The sequence below is a fragment of the Corylus avellana genome, chromosome 7, assembly GCF_965113065.1.
Source record: "Corylus avellana chromosome 7, dhCorAvel1.hap1.2, whole genome shotgun sequence".
In the NCBI taxonomy this organism is placed as follows: domain Eukaryota; kingdom Viridiplantae; phylum Streptophyta; class Magnoliopsida; order Fagales; family Betulaceae; genus Corylus; species Corylus avellana.
This window is the reverse complement of record NC_142496.1, coordinates 2,755,627-2,782,081: the sequence shown is the minus strand read 5'-3', so window position 1 is coordinate 2,782,081 and position 26,455 is coordinate 2,755,627. Positions and strand designations below refer to the sequence as shown.

General features: G+C 34.9%; 1 protein-coding gene across 1 annotated transcript; it reads right to left on the bottom strand.

Annotated features, from left to right (window-relative positions):
* Positions 1 to 2,770: 2,770 nt before the first annotated feature.
* Positions 2,771 to 13,359, bottom strand: LOC132184327 (lupeol synthase). Its single transcript, XM_059597917.2, has 19 exons — positions 13,304 to 13,359; positions 12,956 to 13,153; positions 8,226 to 8,411; positions 7,921 to 8,010; positions 7,610 to 7,807; positions 6,856 to 6,940; positions 6,559 to 6,725; positions 6,271 to 6,459; positions 6,065 to 6,178; positions 5,680 to 5,799; positions 5,466 to 5,588; positions 5,281 to 5,379; positions 4,728 to 4,784; positions 4,602 to 4,648; positions 4,367 to 4,510; positions 4,094 to 4,271; positions 3,850 to 3,930; positions 3,513 to 3,596; positions 2,771 to 3,143 (listed from the first exon to the last, which is right to left on the bottom strand). The coding sequence occupies exons 2-19, from the start codon at positions 13,148 to 13,150 to the stop codon at positions 3,033 to 3,035; spliced, it is 2,268 nt and encodes a 755-aa protein (XP_059453900.2). The 5' UTR covers positions 13,151 to 13,153; positions 13,304 to 13,359; the 3' UTR covers positions 2,771 to 3,032.
* Positions 13,360 to 26,455: the final 13,096 nt, after the last annotated feature.

Genomic DNA, 26,455 nt, shown 5'->3' with positions numbered 1-26,455 from the left:
AAAAAAAATCAATATAAAAATACTAAAAAACAGATAAAAAAGACTTAAAAATTCACTTACCCCTGAATTCACCCCCTAAATTTTAAAATCTCTCACTTTGGTATTTCGTTCCAAATACCTCATTCCATTAGGATTTTCGGTGAAATCTCAATAGAGATGTGTGAAATTTCTAAAATACCATCATTTTTAATTAAAAATAATATTTTTATTATTTTTTTTTTAAAAAAAAGACCCATCTTGTGACCCACCAGCGGGTCATCTTGGTGACTCACCGTAGGCCTTTGTGACCCAAAGGTGACCCACTTTGAGGGTCACCTTGTGACCCTCCGGGGGGTCACTTTCTGACCCCAAGTGGGTCATAAATGACCCATTGGAGGGTCACTTGTCACCCGTGAACCACGATTGTGACCCGCTAGGGGTCACCAAGGTGACTCGCCGTAGGTCACTTTTTTTTTTCTTTCTTTTTTTTAATATAATCATTATAATAATAATTTTTTATTTATAAATAAGAATAAATTTGAAATTTTAAAAAATTTTAGGGGTATAAAGTTATTTTTTTAAAAAAATAATAATTTATAAAGTTTATATATTTATATTTTTTGTTTGAATTTTTATTTGGGGGCATTTTTATCTTTTAATGAGATTTAACGTCTAAAGGAGAATATTTCATCCAATTTAACGAGTTTGACTAACGGAATTGGGGTTTGGGGAAGAAAATTATAGTCTGATAGGGTCAGTTAGTAAGGTTGGCAGTTCATGGGGAAATTGATAATGCGTTATAGTTGATAGGGGAAAAAGTAATTACCCCAAATAGCTTTGAAGCTCTGAATACTAATAATCATCTCTTAGCGCAATATAAAATTTGTCATCTTAGTTGCTTTAAAAAACCATGCTCTATAGAGTCCTATATATAAGTAACAGAGAATTAGGTTTACTGAAGTAGAAAACTTTATTATGGAAAATCTATGGTCGCGTTGGGACGGCTAATTGTCTCATTCGAACGGAATTAGGGTTTTATAGAAATTTAAGCTGAACTTCGAAGTGGCAACAACATACTTTCATTCAGACGTCCCTTCGCCAGTTCAGACGAACTTGCAAACGTGAAGCCAATGAAGCTCTCAAGTAACTAATCATGTTCGGACAACCCAATGAATGGAGCTCTTCGGTTTCACTATGTAATGCAACCGTTCAAACGCCTGTCTTGCAAACGAAGCTTCAACCGAGAAGAAATTACACTTTTGGACACCTAATTAGTCAACCTAAAAACAAACAATTTTAGTGAATAAAATTTGATGAAACTGCTAATAATGCCATTGGTATACAAAATGGCATTTTTACCAGCATAAATAGAAAAAGCCGACAATAGTACAAAAAAAAATGTCGGTTTTTGCCTAAATGTTGCCTTTTGTTCCCGGCGCATCTAAGCGTGGAAAATATAGCCCCCTACAACTACAAACATATCCTCCATTCCAAGTTACAAACATGTTCTCGTAGCCTGGAAGCATACACTATTAATTTTATTGCCACACAGAGTTCATGTCCAGAAAATTTGTTTGTCATGTTAAATTATTGATTAAATTTACATATTTCTATAATTTTAAGTTTATGGTATAAATAATGATTTAAAATGGTATCAAAGCTAGAGGTTATGAGTTCGAATTTGACTCCGTCAATTTACCCTTATTTAAATTAAATAGTTTATGTGTTGGACATTGCCTATATATTCTACAAGTCCCAAAAACAAAACTCATTTAGGCGCCGAGGTTCTACCTTTAATACAAATTCATTAAAGGTTCTACCTTGATGACTGTAAAACTATTCAATACAATTCATACAAAAGACTGAGTGTGTAATATTGTTTGACCATGTATTTGTAAAAATCAATCTCATGAAATCATAAATTTTTTCACATAAAATCATGAATCCTCCTTTTGAACACAACAAATAAAGGAACACACGAAAATCTCGGTACAACAACACGGGTTGTAACGGTTTACCCAACAAGATCCCAACACAAAGTGGAAGAAACAACAAACAACCGGATTTCTAAATGCTTATAACCAGTAACCGAAACTGGCTTAGGCGATTATCCGTTTGCAGTTATTTCTAGTTATGCGGTTATTCGGTTAGAGGTTGCTTGTAGGCAGTTATTAGCAGTTAATAACCACACCGCTTGTACACTCCTACACGAAACAACCCAACTAACCAAGCAAAAACAACCATTAATCAAGCATCTCCTGCAATTGATGGCTATTTTAGCCACTCAAAATCAACTTTTTTAGTTTAGCTACTACTTTTTCACAATGAATTCTAGTAGACTATCTATTTTACAATCTACTTTATTTAAATATTATTTTTTAATCTATTTTTTATTATAGATTGAGGCGAGAGGGAGGGGGAGAGGGAGAGAGAGAGGAGAGAAGAGATAAGAGAAAGAAAGAATAAAAAATGTTTAGAAGATGTTACAGTGAACTTTCAAATATGAAAGTTTATTGAACCAAATTTTAGGAAAATTGCTATTCTAGAAGGTCTGCGGAAGCACCAAAATTGTTAAATTTAACTTAAAAGTTAGTTTAAAAACCCTGCTGGAGATGCTCTTTAAACAATAGGGTAGCAATTTGAGGGAAGTATGTTTACTTTTTCCTTTAAATTATTAAAAGTCTCAAATCATCGATTATCTCAAAAGACAACACATACATTATCATGCTAAATCACCACTTATCTGCATAAATTCAAATATTGATTCTAATAAGGTTTATATTACATGATATTACACATTTAACACCCACATATATTATATTAATTGCATTACATGATTGAGTTTCGGTTTGTCTCACATCAAACTAATTATGACATAATTTACATCTTTCAAGTAGTAGAGAATTTTCTGCATTTATTTGGTAATTAAGCATTCTCGACATTTGTTACTTTGCATGAAGGTTGTATATGTAGTGGAATATAACCATTCTCTTTCAAGCTAACCTGGGCTCCTGAAGTTCAATATGCAATCATTTGCTTAAGCATTCAGGTTATCATGCAAACAGAACTCGCCTCCGATATTCTCCAAGAGCCCATATCGGGAAAATGTTTCTATATGATGAGTAGTTTAGTGTACAGTTCCTCATAAATACTCCAGTGATTTCCTGTTGCCAATAACAATAAAAATTTATTTTGATGAAAAATAAAAAATAAAAAAAAGACCAACTCAAAGACATACTTAAATGGATAAAGTTTTCATTCAAATTGAATGGGAAGAAAAGTCACTCTTCACACCTATTTACCATACTCATTTTATACTAGTTGATGTTACATGTTTTAAGTGGCTTACTATGTCAGCCATTTAAAGAAAAAGAAAATTACTTAAAATATGTCATGTAAGTCGGTGTAAAGAGTAGCATTATTACATCTGTTCTTAAAGCATATGAGAATCACGTGCTTTAAAAACATACATCGATTTAATTGACAGGACTAAAGGAAAACTTCATCAATTTATCTAAATAAACATGAATTACCTGTTGAGGGAAGTCACCATCTTCCATTTGTGAATTGATCAATACTCTTACTCCACGATGAATTGGTGTTGGGTCTATCTCGGCCTAAAGTTGTAAAAACATTCAAAATCAACATATTATGGGTATATATGTTTGTAATCCCAAAAATTTGACACAATTGAATACTTAAGCTTTAGATTTTCTTGACTTCATTTGTGTAAATCTTAATTTTTCTTTTCATATTTCTTCTTTCAATAACACATTCCATTCTTTGGTCTTTTTATGCAGCAATGCTATGTTATAAACTTATAATGCAAAGCAAATGGTCAAATATTTGAAGAGAAAATGATGCACCAACCTGCCCAGCATCAATGAGAGACAACAAGGCCCACGCGGTTTGGACCAAATTTGCACGATTGCCTTCTATATTCGTCCACACCTTTTTCACAAAGAAACAAACTTTGAGATTCTAGCAATTTTGAAGTTCGGATTGTTAGCAATTCGGATAGCTAATGTGAGAGAACCCTTAAAAAGTTCACCAAAAACAAATTGCTAGAAATCTGAATCCACGTTCAAATTGAAAGAAACTGTTGCATATATACCTTGTTTTGGCTTGATAGGTAACTTTCTCCCCATCCACCATTAGATAGCTGCTTTGATAGCAAAAATTCACAAGCTTTGCGCAATGCAGGACAATTTTTGTAGTTTCTTCCACAGGCTGCCAGTGCCCCAACAGCAAACCATGTACCATAGGTGTAGCAAATCCCCCAATGACCGTACCTGTAAAAAATGGTATCAGGGCAAAGGTTCTGAGTTCGAACTTTGTCTCCGTACGATTTAACAACATCAACAGACCAAAAAGAAAAACATATTACCACGATCCATCAGGTTCTTGAACATCTTCAATGTATTGAATTCCCTGGTAAATGCTGCTGTCTATCTCTGTCCTCCTGTGCCTAGGATAGAATTTCCTGAAGAGTGCCAAACCTTGAACTGCAGATGAAGTGCACTCTACGTACCTATAAGGTTACATGACACAGCCTTATTGTTAGGAAGCAAATATGAGCAATACCTTTGTATATATATGTTGTTGTGCTGAAGATGTCTTACTCTCTCTCAATAAGGGCATCTTCGAATAATTCTGTGGGGTTGAACTTCTGAGAATATAGATACAAAAATTATGTTAAAGAGTGCAGGGTAAAAGATGAAGATTTTTGTTAAGCTTTGAGAAGTTACCTCCAACCAAGCATATGCTCTTTGAGGCTCCCATGCTAGGAAACCACCATTGCTACCCTGTAGTGGCAATTGAAAGAAAGTCAATTATTCATGTGAAGCATCTGGGAAAGCTTAAACATAATGAAGTTTTAGAAGTGAAGTAGACAACTTAGCTAGAAAACAGCTTTTTCTTAGGTTTCGTTTGTTTTGATGTAAAATGTTTTCGATGAAATTAATTTTCAGAAAAATGATTTCAGCTAGTGTTTGCCTTGTACAGAAAATCAACAACGACTAGCGAACTTTGGTGGTGGAAAAAATTGAACTACTTGAGAGAGAGCATGCGGAAAAAAGAAGCTCAAACTCATAAAATGGTTCACAGCTTTAAAAATTGTAAACCATATTACAGGGATTGAAGTAGATTTTCTTTGTGAAATAAAAACGCTTTCGGTTTTACTATGATTTTCGGTCGTACCAAACTAAAAAAAAAAAAAAAAAAAAATAGAAAATGTTTTCCAAAAGTTAGCCTTAATTGTCAACTGGGTCAAAAATAGAAATTGAAAGGTTGAATTCTTACTTGTAGAGAAAGAATGACATTCACAGCATCATAAAACCGTTGTGTCTCCATTTTCTCCCCAACAAGGTCCGGAGACATTTGTGAGAACAAGATTGTTACCTGCAAAAGAGAAGGTTTTGCCAAATGTCAGATTCTGCTTTGAAACAAATTTTTGGTAATTTATTTTGAAAGAGTTGAGGCATTACCTTCAGCCCTTCAGCAGTGCAGTCAGAGACTTGCCAGCCATGGTCCTGCATGGAAAATGTCCATGCTCCTTTACTTATGTGACGATCCATAGCTTTGAAGTCCCCAGAAGGGTTTTCTAGAACCTAGAAAATAACATGATTATGTTAAAGCATTATCTTTGATATAAAAATAAAAAAAAATAAAAAATGTGAGGAGTATATATATATTTCTGACCTGTGAAGCCTTTACAAATTCATGTGCTTTATGAAGGGTTGGCCAATACTCGTCGTTTAGATTACAAGAGAGAATTGCTTGAATAGCAAAACCCGCATCCCACATCTGACACCCGAAACTCTGCATCAGATAAACCAGGCATCATTTATTATTACATTTCAAAATAAAATATTTGGTTTTAAATGGACCAAGATTTTGCAGGCTTGACTTTTGGGTAAATGCTTCAAGTATATATGTGACTACATTAACATGAACACATGTTTCTAGATGTGATAATTAATTGGTTTGTTCTTGTTCCACATAAGACCATGTTAGAATATTTTATTTTCTGATTTATTCTCTTCTTTAGTCTAGATGAAAGGCAAGGGGTGATAATATATAGAACCTGAATTTTTAAGCCATCTTCAGCAACCCAATAGTTGTCTGGAATCCTGCCTAGATGAAGCTTGTATGCCTCCCCATTTGGATCTTCAGCCCAACAGGCAATCAAGCATAATACCTGCAATAAAAATAACCTTGACAATTCAGTTCATTGATGAAAATATCATATACTTTGATTGTATCTGCAGCCCAAGCACACTAGTTATTGACCTTTTCAACGCTTCCAATGCAAAGGTATCTGCTGTTCTCATCCTCATAATGTACATGACCAATTGCAGCTTTGAGTGCCTTCTCTCTCATCATTGAAAATGGCCAATAGCTTAGGATAGGCTCGACTACATGGTGAAGAAATCCCCATAGCATATCTTGTATGAGGGGATGCGGATAGTAGAGATCCTCCTAAACTAGCAACATGGGTGAGTTTTATGCATGCACAAATTTGTCCAGGAATCTTCATAATTCCAAAAAGAAATGCAGAAGGATTAAGATTCAACTAACCTTGGCAATTGTATTCCGGGCTTTATTCCAATTAATTTGATGGTAAGGCTCATTATATAACTCTTGTCTTAGTGTTTGAATCAATTCAGTGATTGGACCAACAAACCTCTTCCCATATAAATAAGACATTGGCATGTAAACCGAGCGACAATAGCATAACATTTTACCTGCATTTCATGTAATTAACACCTATCAGATACATGCACCAAGGCTAACTCTTTAATATATATATATATATATATATATATATCTTATTATGTGCTTTTCAACAAAAAGATGTACGTGAGTGGAAAAAACCTGGATGCATGGGAAAGATTTTAGGGAGAATCCAGAACTCTGGGGGCAGTGGATTGCAGCCTGACCACTCATACACTCCCAGTACCTTCACATGAGATGAGACATTTGAGTTCTCACTTGACAGATATATATAAATCAATGAGATTCATGCACCTCACTACTTTACATCACAAGTTCACAATAAGCTAAACATTATATACAGTTGAAAGTAAATATGCTTCCATCATTCTTGTTAGGTTTTGTGTTGGCTAATTCAGTGTCAAAACTAAATAGTTGTAAGTCTAGGTTTATCTGTTAAGTTGGGAATTGAATTGGTGCCTAAAGCTGAAGAAAATAAGGTGTTGGTTGGCTAGCTGGCCGATAGCTGTTGAATGTGAGAATTGAGATCCAAGAGTCTCATTCGCAATTCTGGTCACAAAAGGGTAAAACGGTGGTCAACCACTCCTTAAGAGGCTAGCTGACCACCACAAGGGGTGGTTCATACACACCTTTGTTTTTAATATTTTTATTAGTTTTAGATGCTTAGGTGGCTCAATCTAAACTGTTCATTTTAAATGACTTTTATCCGGACATTAGAGATATGCTGCATTAATAATTGTTTGCTTGCATATGTATATTATCAAGAAATCTTGGAAACCAAAATGAAATACTGATTTTAATTTTCATTTATGGAATGTGAATCTATGCTTATAAATTTCAAGTGTCTGCTAGATATATATAACCAACATAAGGTAATGGTTCTAAATGGTCATACCGTGACCCAAAACTTTCCCCATGAAGGAATAGCCACTAAACCTCCATGGTCAAGGATCCATTTCCTGCCTCTAGCCATAGCCCCATCTTCACCATCTTCAGGTCCCTCTCCAAGTATTCTCAAGGCAATGTAACTCAAAGCTGATCCAAACATTGTGCTGTGGCCCTCTATATGGAAGCCCCAACCTCCATCTTCGTTCTATCCAACAAATACACAAATTTAAAAATTAGCCAATTTTTTAGTTTTCTAGGACTTTAAAGACACAAACTTATGTTCAAAAAAAAAGAAAAAAAAAAAAAAAAGAATAAAACCTGATGATTATACAAGTATCGAATAATTTCCCTCTGGTGTGCTGGTGAAAATATAGCATTGAGACCTCCAGTGATGTATAATGCCATTACCTGCATATCATAATAATACGAAATTAAGTTAGATTTAACAAATAAGTCACTAGGTTGCTTGTAAAATTACATACTTTATTAAAAATGCATGTGAGAATTAAGAAATGTAATAGTTTATGCAAGCATTTTTATATCTTAGTGAAAGAAAAATAAAACAAAGAATAAAGATGCATATATATATATATAGATATAGAATGGTGAGAAAAAAAACATACAAAGGGTTGAAGGAAAAACAAGGGGCCAGCTGATTCAGCAGGCCAGTGGCCATCATTGGCTTGAATGGAGGAATAAAAGCTCAGTGCTCTTCTCATTATAGTAATCACTATTTCCTCTGTTATCACCTCTGTTTCTTTCACTTCCACTGGCGCTGGAATTGGTGGACATGGGTTCTCCTTCCTAAGCTGTGAGTTTTCCATATCAAACAGAGAAATGTTCAACTGAAAATTTTCTAGATTCTAACACAAATCACAACCATATGATCTTTAATTGATATTGAACTTAATATCTAAATGTCTACATAAAAATATGAGTGTCGCAGAGAGTATTATACTTTTACTACAAGTTCCTTAAACTTTACTACAACTTCCTTAAAAACTAACGTGACAGTTTACGTAACACTTATTATGTAGTCACTGAACAATTAAGTTTACCCGCCAATTTAATTAATTAGTGGCTGATGTTATAATGCCATTTTTTAGATCGAGCATTTGACCATCTCATCTAAAAATTAATTAGCATTTATTGAAAAAAAAGTCAAAGTCTTTTATAACATTCGAAATCGCACCCTGCAAAATATATTCTAGGAGATGCCCACGTGAACAAAGTTGCACCCCAACATTAATAATTTTGTATGATTCATAACTTTTTGGACAAGTAAAAAGAAAATTCCCAAAAATAAGGGCGTTGCTTTTTATTTTATCTTATGATTATGATCCAGAAAAAGAGACCATAATCATTAATGATATTTATGCTAAAGTTAATTTTCTACCGCAAAAAAAAAGTCTAAGCTTTTTGAAAAAATGTGTTGTCAATTTCTAAGGTCAATTTTTTGAACATCCTCTTATTTTCTTTGCCGGCCGCAATCATGTAGTAATGGAAGACTTCAAAAGTAAATTAGAGCGCGAAGTGTTATGAGTCTATCTTATGATTTATTATATTATGGTCCACAAAAATAAATTTTCCCTTCAGCTTTGGAAACGACTTTATCTTATGATTAATTGTTTTATGGTCCACATAAATGGATATTCCCATCAGCTTTACAAACAAAAGGCCCAATACAAAGTTTCTAGGAATCTAATAATCTATATTGATTCTATAGTGTTGGATCGGAGATGAAACTTAATTGATGTTCAGTAAGAAAAGTCAGTTTTTTTATAATATTCAAAATCACACTTTGTAATGCATGTTTTAAGAGCCGTCCATGTGAGTAAAGCGCCTTTATTACACCTCAACTGATAGGTTTCATACAAAAAATTTGGATTTTTAAGTGTTATATATATATATATATATATATATATATATATATATTTGGATTTTATGTATTTTTAATAGTCCATATTTAATTTTAAGTTTTCATTTGAAAGAAAGAAATAGTGAAATTAAATATTGACCCATAAAAAACTATAGAAAATTTCTTGTAGTAGTTTTTTTTTTTTTTTTTTTTTGAGAAAATATACTTAACTCCCTTCAGTATTCATGCATTTGTGTTTTGGCATTCAATGTTTAAAAATCGACAAAAAACCTTCACAATATATTTGATGTTGGCAAAAAATATCATCCGTCTATCAAATCTATCTATTTGGACAGAAACCATGCAAACTTTTTCAATTAAAACATTCAAAAATGCACTCAGAGTAAAGTGTAAACATAAACATAAAACAAATGGCAAGAAGTTATTGAAAATATATTTATCGAGAAAAATACATTTCAAAAACAAATGGATGCCACTAGGACAAGAAAAAGTATACGAGCTGTCACACTCCAAAGGGTTAGAAGTTGCTTTATTGTATTACTTGAAAAAGTATTTTGACGTGACTTAAGTAAAGTTAATTTTAAATTTATTGTTAGTACATTGTGCTTTCATATGGTAGCTAATTGCGTCACTAGACTCACCTCTCTATATTAGTTGATGGTGTTTAATGTGCTTTCAATGATATGGTACTTATGTAGGTAGTTTTATTTGTCTATTTGTGGATGGCGTTTAATGAATTCAAATGGAAGGGTGCTGATGGGAACAACCCATGGAGTAGGCTTGTGAATTACATTTTTGTTGGTTGTAACATGCCATGATGTTTGTCTTTAATGACATAAGAAACTCTTCTTTTTATTTTTTGGAACCAAGCTTAGTAAAAAGGTAATATATTTTTATCATTGTGAAATAAAAAATAATTTCTAACGTTATTCTATATTTTAAAATTTTCTTTTAAGTAATTGACAAGAAAAAGCAATTTAAAGTTTCTCATATTAGTTAATGAATGTAATAAATAAGTATAAAAAATACATTATTCATGAAAAAAGAAAAAAAAAAAAAAAAGCAAAAGACCGCAAAGGTAAAGAACTAAGAACTCAATACCAACAATACACCAATAACAAAAGACAGCAAGGTCAAACACATTGGATAAATTACCAATGGAAACATGAAAGGAAAATTAATGGCGTGGTCATCTATGTGCGTGGCCCCTGTTAACTAAATTTCAAGGGTAAATAAATTTTGTTTGTTAAATTCTTATATTATATTTTAAATTTTAAACTGAATATATATATAATAAATATAATATTTTATCATATTTATTTATTTGAAATTACAATTGGGTGCGGCTCCCATCTAGTAATGGACATCAATCCATCACCAGCACATCTAATTAACCCACCACCGGGGCCATATAGCATGAAGCGTCTGAGTCCGTCTGCGTGCGATTATGTCACCTTCAAATTAAGAGATTTTTGATATTTTTTCTTAGAAAAAGTCTACATAATCCCCTCAAACTATCATTCAATTGACAATGTCCCTCTCAAACTTTTAATTGTGACAATGTTCCTCTCAAACTACTAAAAATTGTCATTGTTCCCCCTAATGACGAAATTACCCTTAATAAAATTAAAATAAAAATAAAAAAATAAAAAACTAAAACTTCTAGAAAAAAAAAAAAAAAAAACCCTAAAACTAACAAAAAGAAGAAAAAAAAAATCCAAACGCTGGCCAATTTTTTTTTTTTAAAATCAATTTTATAAGAAAAAAATTTAAAAAATTTCGATTTTTTTTTTTTATATAAAAATTGAAAATTTTCGTTATTTTTATTTTTATTTTTGTTTTATAATTTTATTTAAATAAAAATTTACGCTTAAAAAAAATAAAATTTTCGTTTTAAATTTTTTTAAAAAAAAAACTAAATAAAAAAATAGTTTTTTTTTTTTAAATAAAAATTTCTGTTTAAAAAAAAATTAAAATTTTTGTTTTCAAAAAATATTATTTTTAAATTAAAATTTTTCCTTTTTTAAAAAAATCTTTTTTTTTTTTGAATTTATAGGGGTATTCTTGTCTTATTGAGAAATTTATAGGGGCATTTTTGTCTTATTGCTAGTCTTGGGGGAACATTGACAATATTTTAATAGTTTTGAAGGGACATTGTCACAATTGAAAGTTTGGAAGGACATTATCAATTGGGTAATAGTTTGAGGAGGGTATATGGACTTTACCCTTTTTTCTTTTTCTTTTTTGATTTTTCTTGAACTTATATTCCCAACCGATATTCCTTTATATATATATATATATATATATATATATATATATATGAGCTAGCTATCATTTTCATTGACGATAATTTGCTGTTATTATTGATGTCTTTTGACTCTTGTCGCTAGTCTTAGACTTGAGTTACATCATACATACAAATTGTTTAAATTCCAAAGCTGAAGGCATCTTGCAAAACCTTTTGAACAGTAAGTATACTCTAGACTAGATACCTTGCTTCTTGTCTTTTTCAGGTTGTGGTTTATAAGTAAAGTAATTAAATATTAATTAAACGATTAATTTTAACTTACACTTCTCAATAATATTTTAGAAGAAAATTGGGAGACATCTTGGGACAAATTTCTGTCCTTAAAATTGCTCCCCCACTAAACCACTGTACAAGAGAAAGTTGATACATATAAGAAGGGTAAAATACACTTTACCTCCTTGAAGTTGCAGGAGTTTTTTAATTCTAACCCAAAAGTTTAAAAATTGGCAATTTACCCCCCTAAATTTCAAAAATTAGCAATTTAAACCTTCCGTTACTAATTTCTGTTAAATTGGATGAAATTTTTTTTAAAAAAGCTTGAGGGTAGTGATGTAATTTCATAGATTTCCATCCATTTAGACGGAAAAATTAAACGGAGGGTTTAAATTGCCAATTTTTTAAACTTCAAGAGGTAAATTGCCAATTTTTGAACTTTGGAGTTAAAATTGAAAAACCCTTGAAACTTCAGAAGAGTAAACTGCATTTTTCCCATATAAGAATAAAAGAGATGAATCATGAAAGTGGCCGAGTTGTCAAGTCCGGCATTTTTAGTGGTTTGTAATCAGGGACGGAGTCGAGAGCTAAAAATTTTAGTGGGCCGAGGCTGATAGACAAAAAAATAATAATAATAAATAAAAAAATTGATCTTATGAATTTTTTTTTTTTTTTTCTTTGGATTGGGAGCCCCTACACCAGCCACCCCAATTCCGTCTTCGTTTGTATTTTTTTTGGTGTGTGTTTTTTTAACCCACAACAAACCAAAGTTAACAAAAACACAAAAAAAAAAAAAAACAAAAACAAAAACACTACCTAAATAAAAAAGTAACCACCAACGGTAACTTTTGTGGCACATTAACCGTATATAACAGCCTCTCATGGTTCTCAACGAAATTATACGAGAAAAAAAGAGAAACATATATATATATATATAAAGGTATGTTACGTACTTGCATTCTCATAAAAAGATCAGCGCTTTGTTTCATCAAAAAACGATTATTCTTGAAGTCGTGGCGGGCCTTTTCAACTTGAGCAAGTTCTTCGGGAGTGCCGGCGTCAGGGTCGAATTCCCAGTGTTGCCGGCCGACGAAGTTGTTTAAGCTGACAAGCCCTGGCCCTCCTTCGGCTATCTTCAACTTCCACATCCTCTATATATATTAATGTAACAAATATTAACCGACAATACTACTCAGACATGCAACATGATTTTCAAGTATATATATATATATATATGAAACAAGAGATCGTTTGCAGCAAACAAAAAAACATGGTAAAAGAAGTTAGCCCTTGGGAGGCACCTTGAAAGTGAGTTTGTTCCCCTGAGAGAAACAAAAGGGTGGATACGTGTAGAGAAAAGAACACTTAACTGAGATGAAAGATAGGCAGAGGAGTCTCCTGTGCGTGTATATATATATATATATATAAGGAGAGAGCAATCTAGCTCCAAGACAAGCTTAACAATAAGAGAGTTGACCGACTTTGCAAAACTATTAACGTAACTTCGTGTTTAATAAACTCAAATTTTCTAATTCTGGACAAATTGTTGTCTTCCTCTACCACCAATAATTGCTGTTGACCGACCTGATCAGTGGCAGATATACGTGGGGTGACCCGGGGGAGGGCGTCACTTGTAAAAGAAAATTTTAAAAAATTTCTTTAGTATTTTTTCAACAAAATTTTGTTACCGCCCATTAATAAAAAATAAATAAATAAAAAAGGAGGTTAAATACTAAATACTCCTATGAGTTTCGTTACTTTTTTTTTTTTTTTTTCTTTTTTAGTATTTGATTTTTATTAGAAGAGGTCCTTATAGTTTTGATAATAAGCCAAATTAGGAGTCCTGCTATCAGGTTGCCAAGAGTTAAACAAGTGTATGCCAAAGTCTCATATGGCTTTATTAAAAAAAAAAAAAAAAATTGTAGAAAAATCTCTCTCTTCCTAGTCGTGCTAGATTTTGTTATTTATTTATTTTTTGTTAAATTTTTATGAGTTAATATTTAGTTTCTAATGCCTCAAAATTTATTTTTGGATTTAAAACTAAAACCTAGAGGTGAAACGTTAACCGGCCCTTTAGGGATGGTATCACTTAAAAGGAATTTTATCATCCTAAATTTAGTGCTAATATCTAAAATTTAGTACTAATACCTTAAATTTGAATTTCCCTTTAATATCTCTCTTCTTCAATTTTTTTTTTTTTTTTTTTTTTTAAAAAAAAGAGGTCAGATGTCTGACGCTTGGCTGCCTCATGACAGCCGAAAATCTCAATTCCCAAATTAGTCTTTCTGTCAGTTGACCGTTAGTTAACTTAACAGAAATTCACATGGATCAATCATATGTTGACATGTGACACATACTTAAAATTTTAAAAAAAAAAACCAAAAAAAAAACAAAAAAAAAAAAAATTTGGGGTGGCCGGAACCACCCCCAATGATAATTGGGGGTGGCTTCCCCATGGAGACTAAGGGGTGGCCGAAACCACCACCATTGGGGGTGATTTCGGCCACACCCTAGACGGTGAAGGCCGCAAGGCCCGCAACTCGCAAGACTGAAGACTGCAAGAGCCTCTGGACAACGATCGTCGATCGGCCACCCCCAACCACCATTGGGGATAGTTTCGGCCACCCCTAAACAGTGAGGGCCACAAGGCTCGCAACTCGCAAGACTGAAGAGTGCAAGAGCCTTTGGACAACGATCACCGATGGCACCTTGAATCCTTGATATATATATTTTTTGTTTGGATTTCGGGTGACTGGTGAGGTTCATAGTTTTCTGTTTTGGGATTTCTTTTATTTGGGTTTTGTTCATATTTTCTTAATTTGTTCGGATCTGATCTTTGTATATATTAGGTTGCTTAGAAAAGTGAGGAATAATGGAAGATAAACAAATATTTTATTTTTTAGTTCTTACTTTGTTGCGCTGCACGCCTGTCACCTGCACTGTGCGTGTTTTCGTGTTTTGTGCAGTCTGTGCGTACGGTGTAGAGTGTGGACCATTTCTTTGATATGATTTTGTGTATATATATATATATATTTGTAACACTGATCTTGTACATATTTCAATAGTTGGTTGCTTAGAAGTTAGAAAAGTGAGAATGATTGGGCAAGGTGTGTTTATGGGATCAGGATCCCGGCAATGCCTTGGAAATTGCCAACCGACACTTTTATATATCTAAGCCATAGAATAAGACACCTAAAAAGTGGGTGGCATTATTCCCGAGGTTGAAATTTGTTTTCTTCCAAAAGCTTGTTTTTTCCTTCTTCATCTTTTCCTGAAGAAAAAAAAAAAAAAAAACAAAACAAAACAGCTTTGACAACAAGCTTTTGCAACTGTTTCGGACAACTTGTGTGGATACAAGTGAACTTAATCTGTTGAGCTTGAAATTAATCTTAATCAAATTTCATTCATCCTTCTGAAATAATTCGTTGAGCTTGAGATTCATCAAGGCAAGTGAATCAGTCACGTGAGCTTGATCCTCTGAATCATTCAATTGAGCTTGAAATTCAAAATTAAGTGGTATCACTACACTTCAAGGATTTATAGTCCAGGGATTCTCAAATAAATTTTCAGCCAATAAATTTAAGTGAGATACGGGCAGATTTCGCCCTGTAAATTGAGTTGTTACTTTACTCTAGAATCAAAATTTGAAATTATATTGCTATTGTTTGAAACTTTTTAGCCAAAACAAGAACTTGCAGACCATACTTAAATCTGCCCGTATCTCGCTTCCCACAGCCCCTGAATCAAGACTTGAGTCATACCCTTCAAGATCTGATTCTGTTACAATGACTACAGATCCATCATCAAATGCAACGAGATGTGGTGAAGCTGCTGATCCTGGACGTTGCCCATATCATCATCAAATACCCAAATGAACAAAAAGGGGGAGGTCTATGGTATTTTAAGGCGTCGTTCGTGGTGGTCGGAAGAAGCCCTCAGTATGAGATCCGGTGAGAGGAGGCTCTCGATGGCCCTCAGTATAGTATTTTTAATTGGGCAATTTACTGAAATTTACAAACTCTAATGAATAATATGATTGATTGAAATTTTTGGAGCTTTTTGATCGACACATATCTCTCATTTTTATCATTTTGTTTATCTTATTTTTAAAAAATATTGTTTTTTTTTTTTGTAAGGTATATTTTATATACTTTGAGATTTTGTCGAGCATCAACGAGTTTTAAAAGATTATTGTCAATCTCATGTTTGTTCTTTTTACTAATTCATTTTAGGCTTATAGCTATCGGAATATGCTACTAATTTTATTATAATATCATTAAAGTATGTTTCATTAGCCTTTGTTAGTTTGAGAAGTATTCAAACTAATAGATAAATTATTTTTCAGGTTTCTGAAAAAACTTAAATTACATCATGAGCAAGACAAAAACAATTTATGCATTTTTTAAGAAAAAAGATGTTAATTCAAATTTTAGGCACTTTGTATTTTGTATTTTCTTTTACTTTTATACTAGTGCCTACATGGTAACTGATATATAAATTTAACATATATTTAAGAAGTTAGATAAATATGTTTTTTGTGATACATATATTGTGGTATAATTTCTTTTTATTTTATTGTATTTATCATATTATAATAAAAATATAATATATAAAGAGAATAAAAAAAATTATTTTATCATTATATTTTATTATTTTATTGATGTTTTTGGTAGAATGAATTCTTAAATTCGCCACTGTTTTTGACCAGATATAATTGGCTTTCCTTATTATTATTTTTTTAAAATCTCTATTTGACTTTCATTTTAATCAAATTATACGTATTGTTGGAACTTAACCTAGCTAGCTGGACCAAAGAACGTGACCTTAATTTGGCCGTGACTGAGGAATCGACCTTCTAATTATTCAAGCCAGAGGTGAAAAATCAACGTACGTGATTTTTGGAACTTAATTACTATGTTTTTCTATAGATTATTGGATATCCACCTAACCCACGTGATCATCTCCTGTTTGCTTTTCTGACATTCTTCTGTCACATTATTTAAGAGTAGAATTACTACGAGACCACTCTCGATCATATCTGATATCACCATGTCGTCATAATTATTATGATTTTTTTTTTTTATCAACTTTTCTATTGGCAACTTGAAAAAAAAAAAAAAAAAAAAAAGAAGAAGCTCAAATTGAAAGAATCAAAGGCAGGGAGTACTAGCATTTAGTTCATTAATGGAAACCTTTTTTGTTCTAGGCTGTCAATGTCAAGTAAATATCACGCTCCAAAAGTCCAGACTTAACAAGAAAAAAATAAAAATAAAAAACAAAAAAAAAAAAAAAAAACAGAAACAAGTGGGGGTGTAATGTAAGTAGTATATATATATATATATACTAAACAAGAACAGAATTAAATAAGGGTTGCCGCAAGAGCCCTAATTAAGCGGTTCGAATTCTTTTAGGCGTAAACAATTTTTTGATGCTATGACCATTGACAAAGTCAGAATCTTAACTGACCATCTAGGATTTGTCCAACAGAAATAAATATTAAGTGGCTATTCCTTGAAGAAATTTTCCATCATTAAAAACAAAAGAAAAAATCATAGAGTAATCATAGTCGCCGATTATGAAAGGTGGTTTTTTACAATTTACTTGTTATTCTTAGACTTCAGTGTTTTAATTTATTGTTAGAGATATACACAGAATACTTAATACCTCGATCTTGTGCACCAAAATTGTAAAGAACCACTTTACCAACGTTCACTATTAAAAACGCCTAGGCAAGATAACCATGCATGCCTATAGGTTGGATTAGTCAAATAGAATAAATCTCATATTCTATGCTAAAATTGAGTGACTAGAGAATAAATCTCACACCTGCATATGAGTGCCTTTTTTTAAAAAAAAAAACACATAAAAATAAAAAATAAAAAATAAAAAAAGTGTTATTCATTTTCATAATTTTTTTTTTTCAAAAAAAATGATTTTTCTTTTTCTTTTTTTTTTTTTTTTTTAGTCTTTAGATTTTTTTTATATATAATTTTAATTATTTTTTTTATTTTATAAAGTATACTTTTGTTATTGAATTAAGGACATTTGACAATTGTTTTTGATAGTTTAGACAGGACTACTCACTTGGGTCCAGAGTGGGCTGACCTCATGGGTCCGGTCCATTAGCATGGTCCGGGCCAACTTACTTGGGCCAGCCAGCGGGCTCGTTCGGGCCAAGCTAATTCAGTTAAGAAACCCACCGGGTTCGGAGCCCACCGCCGTGCGTTTCTCTGCGGCTCATGGCGGTGCGATACCACGGTGGCGCATGCTTGTGGCTCAGCCTACACACAGCAGGCCGTCTGCTCCACTCTAGAAGTTCAGCCGCTGCTGGCACAGCGTTGACATGGCAGATGCACAGTAGTGATGGGAATTATCAACCCTCGAAAAAAAAAAAAAAATCACAGGAATAGAATATTGGATACCTCGTATGCGCGGAAATCGGATTTTATGCAGTTTTTCCACGTGCTTTTAGTCCTGATTCGCCAGTCTAAGTGTCGTACACACCGAGAAAACCCGACCAGATAGAATTCATAATGAAATAGAAATAGAAATAAATTGTGGAAATAAAATAAATGAGAGACAAAGATTTTAACGTGGTTCGGTCAACGACCTACATCCACAAATAAAGCTCAAAGTGCTACATTAAGCTCTTATTGAATGATTGTTTTGTTAAGGAACCAATAGAGTCTGTTTTATAGTTGTTCTTATCTTTTAGTATTATCCTTATAGTTGTTCTTATCTCTTCTCTTTAGTGTTCTAATTGTATTTGTTTTACTTATTTGTATTGAATTAGGTCTCCTAGTTTGTATCAAGTTTGGGTTTGTCAAACTTGATTACAATTGTAACTCTTTGCCTATATATACAATGAGAACGAAGCTGAGACTTCATTCCGCCAAAAGCAATTTTCTTTGCTTTCTTTCATGGTATCAGAGCCTTACGGTTCATACCCCTCTCAATAAGATCCTTGACCCTCTCAAATTTTTGGGCCTTCTTCAACGGAATCAGCTTCTTCTCCAGGCAAATTCGCAGCTCTTCTTGCTGCCCTCAGATCACCTTTTCTCTTGCCGCACCTGCTGTACTGCACCAACATTGCTGCACTGCACCAGATTGCCGCACCTACTTTCTTTCTTCTTGCTGCACCAAATTACAGCCTCATTGCTGTTCTTCTCCTTGCCGCACTAGACCATAGCCGCATCTCCTTGCCGTGTCCTTGATACTGCACTCATGACGCAATCCAGCGACGCTGCTCTATCCTTCACAATGCCAAACATTGTGCATCTCTGTCAATCCAAGCTCGATGACAGCAACTATCTCGGATGGGTATTTCAATTTAAGCCCATCCTCAAAACTAACGGCTTGATGGGCATTGTTGATGGCTCTGAGCCATGCCCACCAAAGCTTATTCCATCTTCTCCGGACAAAACTAGTCCTGATGTCCCAAATCCAGAATATATTCTCTAGGAAAAGAAAGACCAATGTATTCTCAGTTGGTTCATTGCAACCTTAACTGCTCCACTTGTGCCTACTATTTATGGGTGTAAAACCTCCAATCAAGTATGGAAAACCCTTGCCACTCGTTATGCTTCTCCATCAAGGTCTCACGTCACTCAATTGAGACGCCAACTTCAGACTCTCAGACAAGGTAATAATCCATGTGTTACCTTTATTCGAAGTGCAAAATCCTTGGCTGACCAGCTAGCTATCGCCGGCAGCCCCATCACCGATGATGACCTTGTATCCTACATCATTGGTGGATTAAGCTCCACCTACAATTCTTTTGTCATGACCTACTCCATGATAACAAAGAATACCACTATGTCTCTTGAAGAATTTCAGTCTGAATTACTTGGACACGAGCAACTCATTGAACATCAGGCTGCCATTGATGAACCACAATCCTTTGCCATGACCGCTCAAAAGCCAGGTTACAAACAGAGATTCAACAACCAAAGGAAACATTTCTCCAATTACAGAAATTCCTATCCCTCAAAGAAGACTTTCAACGGATCTCCTGGTATACTCCCAACCCCTGCTTTCTCCCAAGGAAAAACTATTACTGGAAGCACTAGCAACTACACTCCAAGAAGCAATTCTCCCAACAACTACACTCCAAGGAGAAATAACTACACTACAAGGAGAAATTCTCAACCTGGCATCCTCTCATCCAACAAACCTCTTTGTCAGATATGTGGCCGCTCCAATCATCAAGCATTGGACTGCTTTCATCGCATGGATTATTCATTCCAAGGACGACATCCACCATCTGAACTTGCTGCAATGGTTTCCCAATCCAACGATCTACAAGATGAAGATGAATGGCTTGCTGACAGTGGAGCCAATACTCACATCACTAATGACTTGGAAAATCTAACTCTGCAGCAACCATATCAGGGTAATGAGACAGTAGCAGTAGGTAATGGTAATGGACTTGGTATCTCCCACACTGGCTCTTCCTCTTTTCTTCGCTCAAATCAACTCCTACATCTTAAAAATATCTTACATTGTCCTGATGCTACAACAAATTTACTTTCAATAAATAAATTTTGTCGTGACAATAATTGCCATTTTAAACTAACTGATACCTATTTCTTGATTAAGGACAACCTCACAGGGAAGATCCTCCTACAAGGGGCAAGTGAAGATGGTCTCTACCCATTAAGGCTACAACACTTCACCAAAAATAAAGTCAGAGCATTTACTGCGCAAATTGGGATCAGGGTGTCTTCTTCAGTTTGGCACAACCGCTTAGGGCATCCAAGTCATCAAATCTTGCAGCATCTGCTTCACAACTACTACCTTCCTGTGTCTTCAGTTAAGTCGAGTCAATCTATTTGTGTTTCATGTCAATTAGGAAAGAGCAAAAAATTACCCTTTATTGAGTCAAGTCGTATTACCACTGCTCCATTGGAGCTTATTCATAGTGATGTATGGATTTCTCCTTTATCTTCAATCAATGGAAGCAAATGTTATGTTATCTTTATTGATGATTTCTCTAGATACACCTGGCTATTTCCTCTAAAACTCAAATTAGATGTTTTTGAAACCTTTGCTAAATTCAAGTGCTTGATAGAAAATTTATTTTCCCTTAAAATTAAACAACTTCAAACAGATGGGGGTGGTGAATACACCTCTCATAACTTTACTAAATTTCTGTCAACACATGGTGTTCTTCATCGAGTCACATGTCCACATACATCTCAACAAAATGGAGTTTCAGAAAGAAAACATAGGCATATCATTGAATTTGGTCTTAGTCTCCTAGCTCAATCCCACCTTTCTTCTAAATACTGGGTTGAAGCTGTCAGTACTGCCGTGTATCTCATCAATAGATTGCCTACCCCTACTCTCCAAAATTCAAGTCCTTTCACCAAACTCTACAATAAGGAGCCAGACTACACCTTTTTAAAAACTTTTGGTTGTGCTTGTTATCCTCTCTTAAGACCCTATGCCAAACACAAATTGGAATTCAGAAGCAAACAATGCATCTTCCTTGGATATTGTACCCACCAAAAGGGTTACAAGTGCCTTGATCCCATCTCCAATCGTGTATATGTCTCTAGACATGTTATTTTTGATGAATTGGTGTTCCCTGCACAGAATAGAGCAGCATCTTCATCCCCTAACGGATCAGATCCTTCCCCTACAGGTATTGTTCTTGATCATTCTCATTTTTACTCTATGAATAATTCTGACTCTAATACTGTTCAGACCTCACCCCCAATCACCTTGCCTTCCCCAGCACAAGTACCTATTCTAAACACTCCCCTGACTACCCCTACTGCCGAATTACTACCACCTACCCCTGATCCTATCCCCCACCTAGATCAATCCTTACTTCAGCTTTTGCCTGCACCTACTGAACCAGCCTCTCCTCATATTGTCACAAGATCTATGACTGGAAACTCCAAACCTAAGTCTTTTCCCAACTATCAGCTATTCCTATCCTTAAAATCAACCAAGCATCCACTAAAATCCTTTCATGCTACACACTTGCCTTCTATCCCTACCACATTTGCTCAGGCTGTTTCTAACCCTAAATGGTTTGCTGCAATGGAAAGTGAACTTCAAGCTTTAGTTGACAATGGTACTTGGTCTCTCTGCCCTAGACCTTCACATCGAAACATCATCAAGAATAAGTGGGTTTTTCGGCTAAAGGAAAAATCAGATGGTACTATTGAAAGATACAAGGCAAGACTAGTGGCTAAGGGTTTCCAACAAAGAGATGGTATTGACTACACTGAAACCTTCAGTCCAGTTATAAAACCAGCCACTATACGGATCCTACTATCCTTAGCAATCACTACAATTGGCCCCTCAAGCAATTGGATGTCTCTAATGCCTTCCTTCATGGTTACTTGAATGAAGAAGTCCTCATGGAGCAGCCTACTGGTTTTGTTGATGCAGCTTTTCCAGATCATGTTTGTAAGCTCAAAAAGGCCCTCTATGGTCTAAAGCAAGCCCCACGAGCTTGGTTTCATAGATTGTCACAAGCTCTTCTCCATCTTAGTTTTGTTGGATCCTTAGTAGATACCTCTCTTTTTATGCTTCATCAAGGCTCTGTTCATATTTACATACTGATATATGTTGATGATATCATAGTAACAGGTACAGATTCATCTATCATGGAGACTCTCATCCACGGCCTTCAAATGGAATTTAAGTTGAAAGATCTTGGTTGCCTTTCATACTTCCTAGGCATCCATGTCCTTCGTGACAAAACTGGCTTGCATCTAAATCAAGGTAAATACATTATTGATTTACTTGATCGTGTGCAAATGCTTGGAGCAAAGCCCTATGCCGCACCCTGCACTTCAGGCAAGAAGCTCACCAAGCTTGATGGTGATACTCTACCAGATCCCACAACCTATCGTCATATCATTGGAGCTCTACAATACTGCACACTCACAAGACCTGACATAGCCTACACTGTCAATCAATTGTGTCAATTTCTCCATTGTCCAACTACAGAACATATGAAGGCTGCTAAAAGAGTTCTAAGGTATCTCAAAGGCACACCAGATCATGGCCTTCACTTCACTTCAGGTCCTCTTCAACTTTAGGCATACTGTGACTCTGACTGGGCAGGGGATCCTCTTGATCGCAGATCCACTACAGGGTATTGTGTTTTCTTCGGCTCCAACTTAGTATCTTGGCATACCAAGAAGCAGCCTGTTGTCTCGAGATCTAGCACCGAGGCTGAATATCGTGCAATGGCCATTACAGCTGCTGAACTCTCATGGCTTCGAATGCTACTCAAAGAATTGCAAGTTTCTCTCCATGATCCTCCTGTACTCTGGTGTGATAACATAGGAGCTATTGCTTTAGCTTCTAATCCCATCTACCATGCTCGTACCAAGCATATAGAAGTTGACTACCACTTCATCCGTGAGAAAATTCTTCACAAAGATCTTTGTGCTAGCTACATCCCAACTCAAGATCAATGTGCTGATATCTTTACAAAGGGCCTTACCTCCTCTCGATTTCTTTTCCTCAGAGACAAACTCATGGTTACTCCCCCTCCCATTCGTTTGAGGGGGGCTGTTAAGGAACCAATAGAGTCTGTTTTATAGTTGTTCTTATCTTTTAGTATTATCCTTATAGTTGTTCTTATCTCTTCTCTTTAGTGTTCTAATTGTATTTGTTTTACTTATTTGTATTGAATTAGGTCTCCTAGTTTGTATCAAGTTTGGGTTTGTCAAACTTGATTACAATTGTAACTCTTTGCCTATATATACAATGAGAACGAAGCTGAGACTTCATTCCGCCAAAAGCAATTTTCTTTGCTTTCTTTCATGTTTACAATGCAGAATGCTCTATTTATAGAGCTTACACATAAATGTAATCTTAATCAAATTCCCTAATTTAGGGTGATCAATCATAATCAAATCCCTAAATTAGGCTAATCTAATCTTTATCAATCATAATCAAATCTCTAACTTAGGTGATTCAAATATACTCTAACATCATCTCTCAAACTCAAGGTAGAAGATCCTAAAAACTTGAGTTTGACTCTTTTTTTTTTTCCTTTTTTTTTTTTTTAGATAGCAAAACAATACAAAAAGGGTCATCTATGGGCCAAAAAAGAAAGTCAACTTTGGGCTAAAATAAGAGTCGACTGTAGGCTAAAGTGGCATTGGGTTTTAAATAATACCACATAGCCAAATAAAAGGAGAGCCAACTTTGGACTGAAGTGAGAGCTAACTATGGGTTGAAATGGCCTGGGTTTTAAACAATACCACAGAGCCGAGCAAAAATAGGCCAACTATGGGCCAATGGATGGGCAATTTGGCCTCTTTTGAATTTTGGTGGGCAACTTGGTCCTTTTTTTTGGTGGGCAACTTGAACCTTTTTATTTTATTTATTTATTTTTTGAAAAGGACTCTATTTACATAAGTTGGGATAAGAATGACCTTATTCCTGTAACCAAAAAGGTCCTAATATCACAACTAAACAAAAATATCATATTCCTAAACTAGAATAGGAATAACTTTGCAATTAAGTGAGGATAACTCGCACCTGGAACCAAACACACTTCATCTTCTTCAAATTCTTATCTCACCACAGGGCATTTTCTTCTTTTCTCTCTAAGCCAAGATCGACTGAATAGAGGTTGGAAGATCAACAGCGTGGCTGGAATGGTGGCAGGCAGCACCAGAAGGCTGTTGTGCGGTTGAAGGGAGCAGGGGCTTCACGGGCATGGATGGCGGGGGTGACTGGTTGGGGCGAACAAGAAACGGGGTTGGGATGCCGGATCCGGTAGTAACGGTGGCCACTGGACAGCTGGGTGTTGGTGGAGAGTCCAAAGACGAACGACGTCGTACAATTCTACAAGGCTGTGTTCGGTGCTGAGGAAGGTGTGACGGCTGGGCGGCGACGGGCTGGTCTTCGACTAGCTTGGCGGCGACGAGCTGGATGGAGCCGTGGAAGGCCAAACATTGCGTGAGAATCGCTGGGCTGTGAGTGGGAATGGAAGACAGTGGCTAGCAGCGTTCACCCGGTGTTGGCGAAGGGGCAGCGGCAAAGTGGGACGCAGCAGTGCAATTTTTTTTTTTCAAAAAACAAAAATAAATTGAAGGAAAAAGAAATTCACAGGACAATGGCGTTAGCCTATTGCTCTGATACCATGATAGAATTCATAATGAAATAAAAATAGAAATAAATTGCGGAAATAAAATAAATGAGAGACAACGATTTTAACGTGGTTCGGTCAACGACCTATATCCATAGATAAAGCCCAAAGGGCTACATTAAGCTTTTATTGAATGATTGTTTATGTTGAAGCAGTTTTCCGAATGATGACGTGGAAAAGGATCAACACAATATTTGATAACCGAACATCGAGCTGAGAGTAAGAGATAAGAAAAAATGGATCAAAGCTGCCGGCGTTGTCCGGCCAGAGGGAGCTCCGATGCCTAAGTTAGTCACAGTGTTTAAGGGAAAAATGAACTTGAAGATTATAGATCGAAGAAAGGATGAGCAAAGTATTCAGCTTCAGAGGGTGAAAAGAAGTTTCTGAAATTATGAGAGGGGACCCCCCCTTTTATAGGCATCGAATTGTTCATGTTCATCTAACAATGTGGACTCACCGAGTGCCCATGTGTTGATAGATACTTAAAACAAGATATTTATTTCTAACATTCTAATATTTCCGAGAATAATACTCAGTATCTGCCTCAGGCTCGGTTAGCCGAGCATGGTGGCCGAGTGTCAATAATACAACTAAATATAAAGCTGCCATGCCGAACATGAGTTCGTTTGAATAGTAAATAAATGACCGAGTATGGGGAATGGGCCGGTAAATTAGAACTGGGCCCAAATAAGCCGAAATTTGACCCAACAGTTTACAATACAGAATGCTCTATTTATAGAGCTTACACATAAATGTAATCTTAATCAAATCTCTTAATTTAGGATGATCAAATCATAATCAAATCTCTAAATTAGACTAATCTAATCTTCATTAATCAAAATCAAATCCTTAATTTTAGGGTCATTCAAATATACTCTAACAACGATACCAAATTTTTTCAAATCCATTTTCTTTGTCTTTGTCTTGTTGCTTTGCACACTGAAAAAACCAGATACAAAGGGTTGTATAAGTATTTCACGACCACACACTGCTACCAGATTCTCTCGCACATTTTTTGTCCTGTCTTATTGCACTGGTGCACTGTGTTTTTACACACAATTCTGTATATAGGTAGCCGGATGTACCCAATCATTGGTTACGTGTCATTTAGTATGAATGATCTCGGCTGCCCATTGTAGGCGCAGGAAAAAAATCACTTTTTTTTTTTTTTTGAAAGGGTAATTGTAGGATTCTTATTGAAGCTCTAAAAGAGCAAAATCAATGACGGGGAGAAATTTCCTCCCGACATACAATACCATAGATACATGGTGGGATTGAAGTCCACCTAACTGTCTCTATGACATGGGTTTTGGCTTGTACAGCT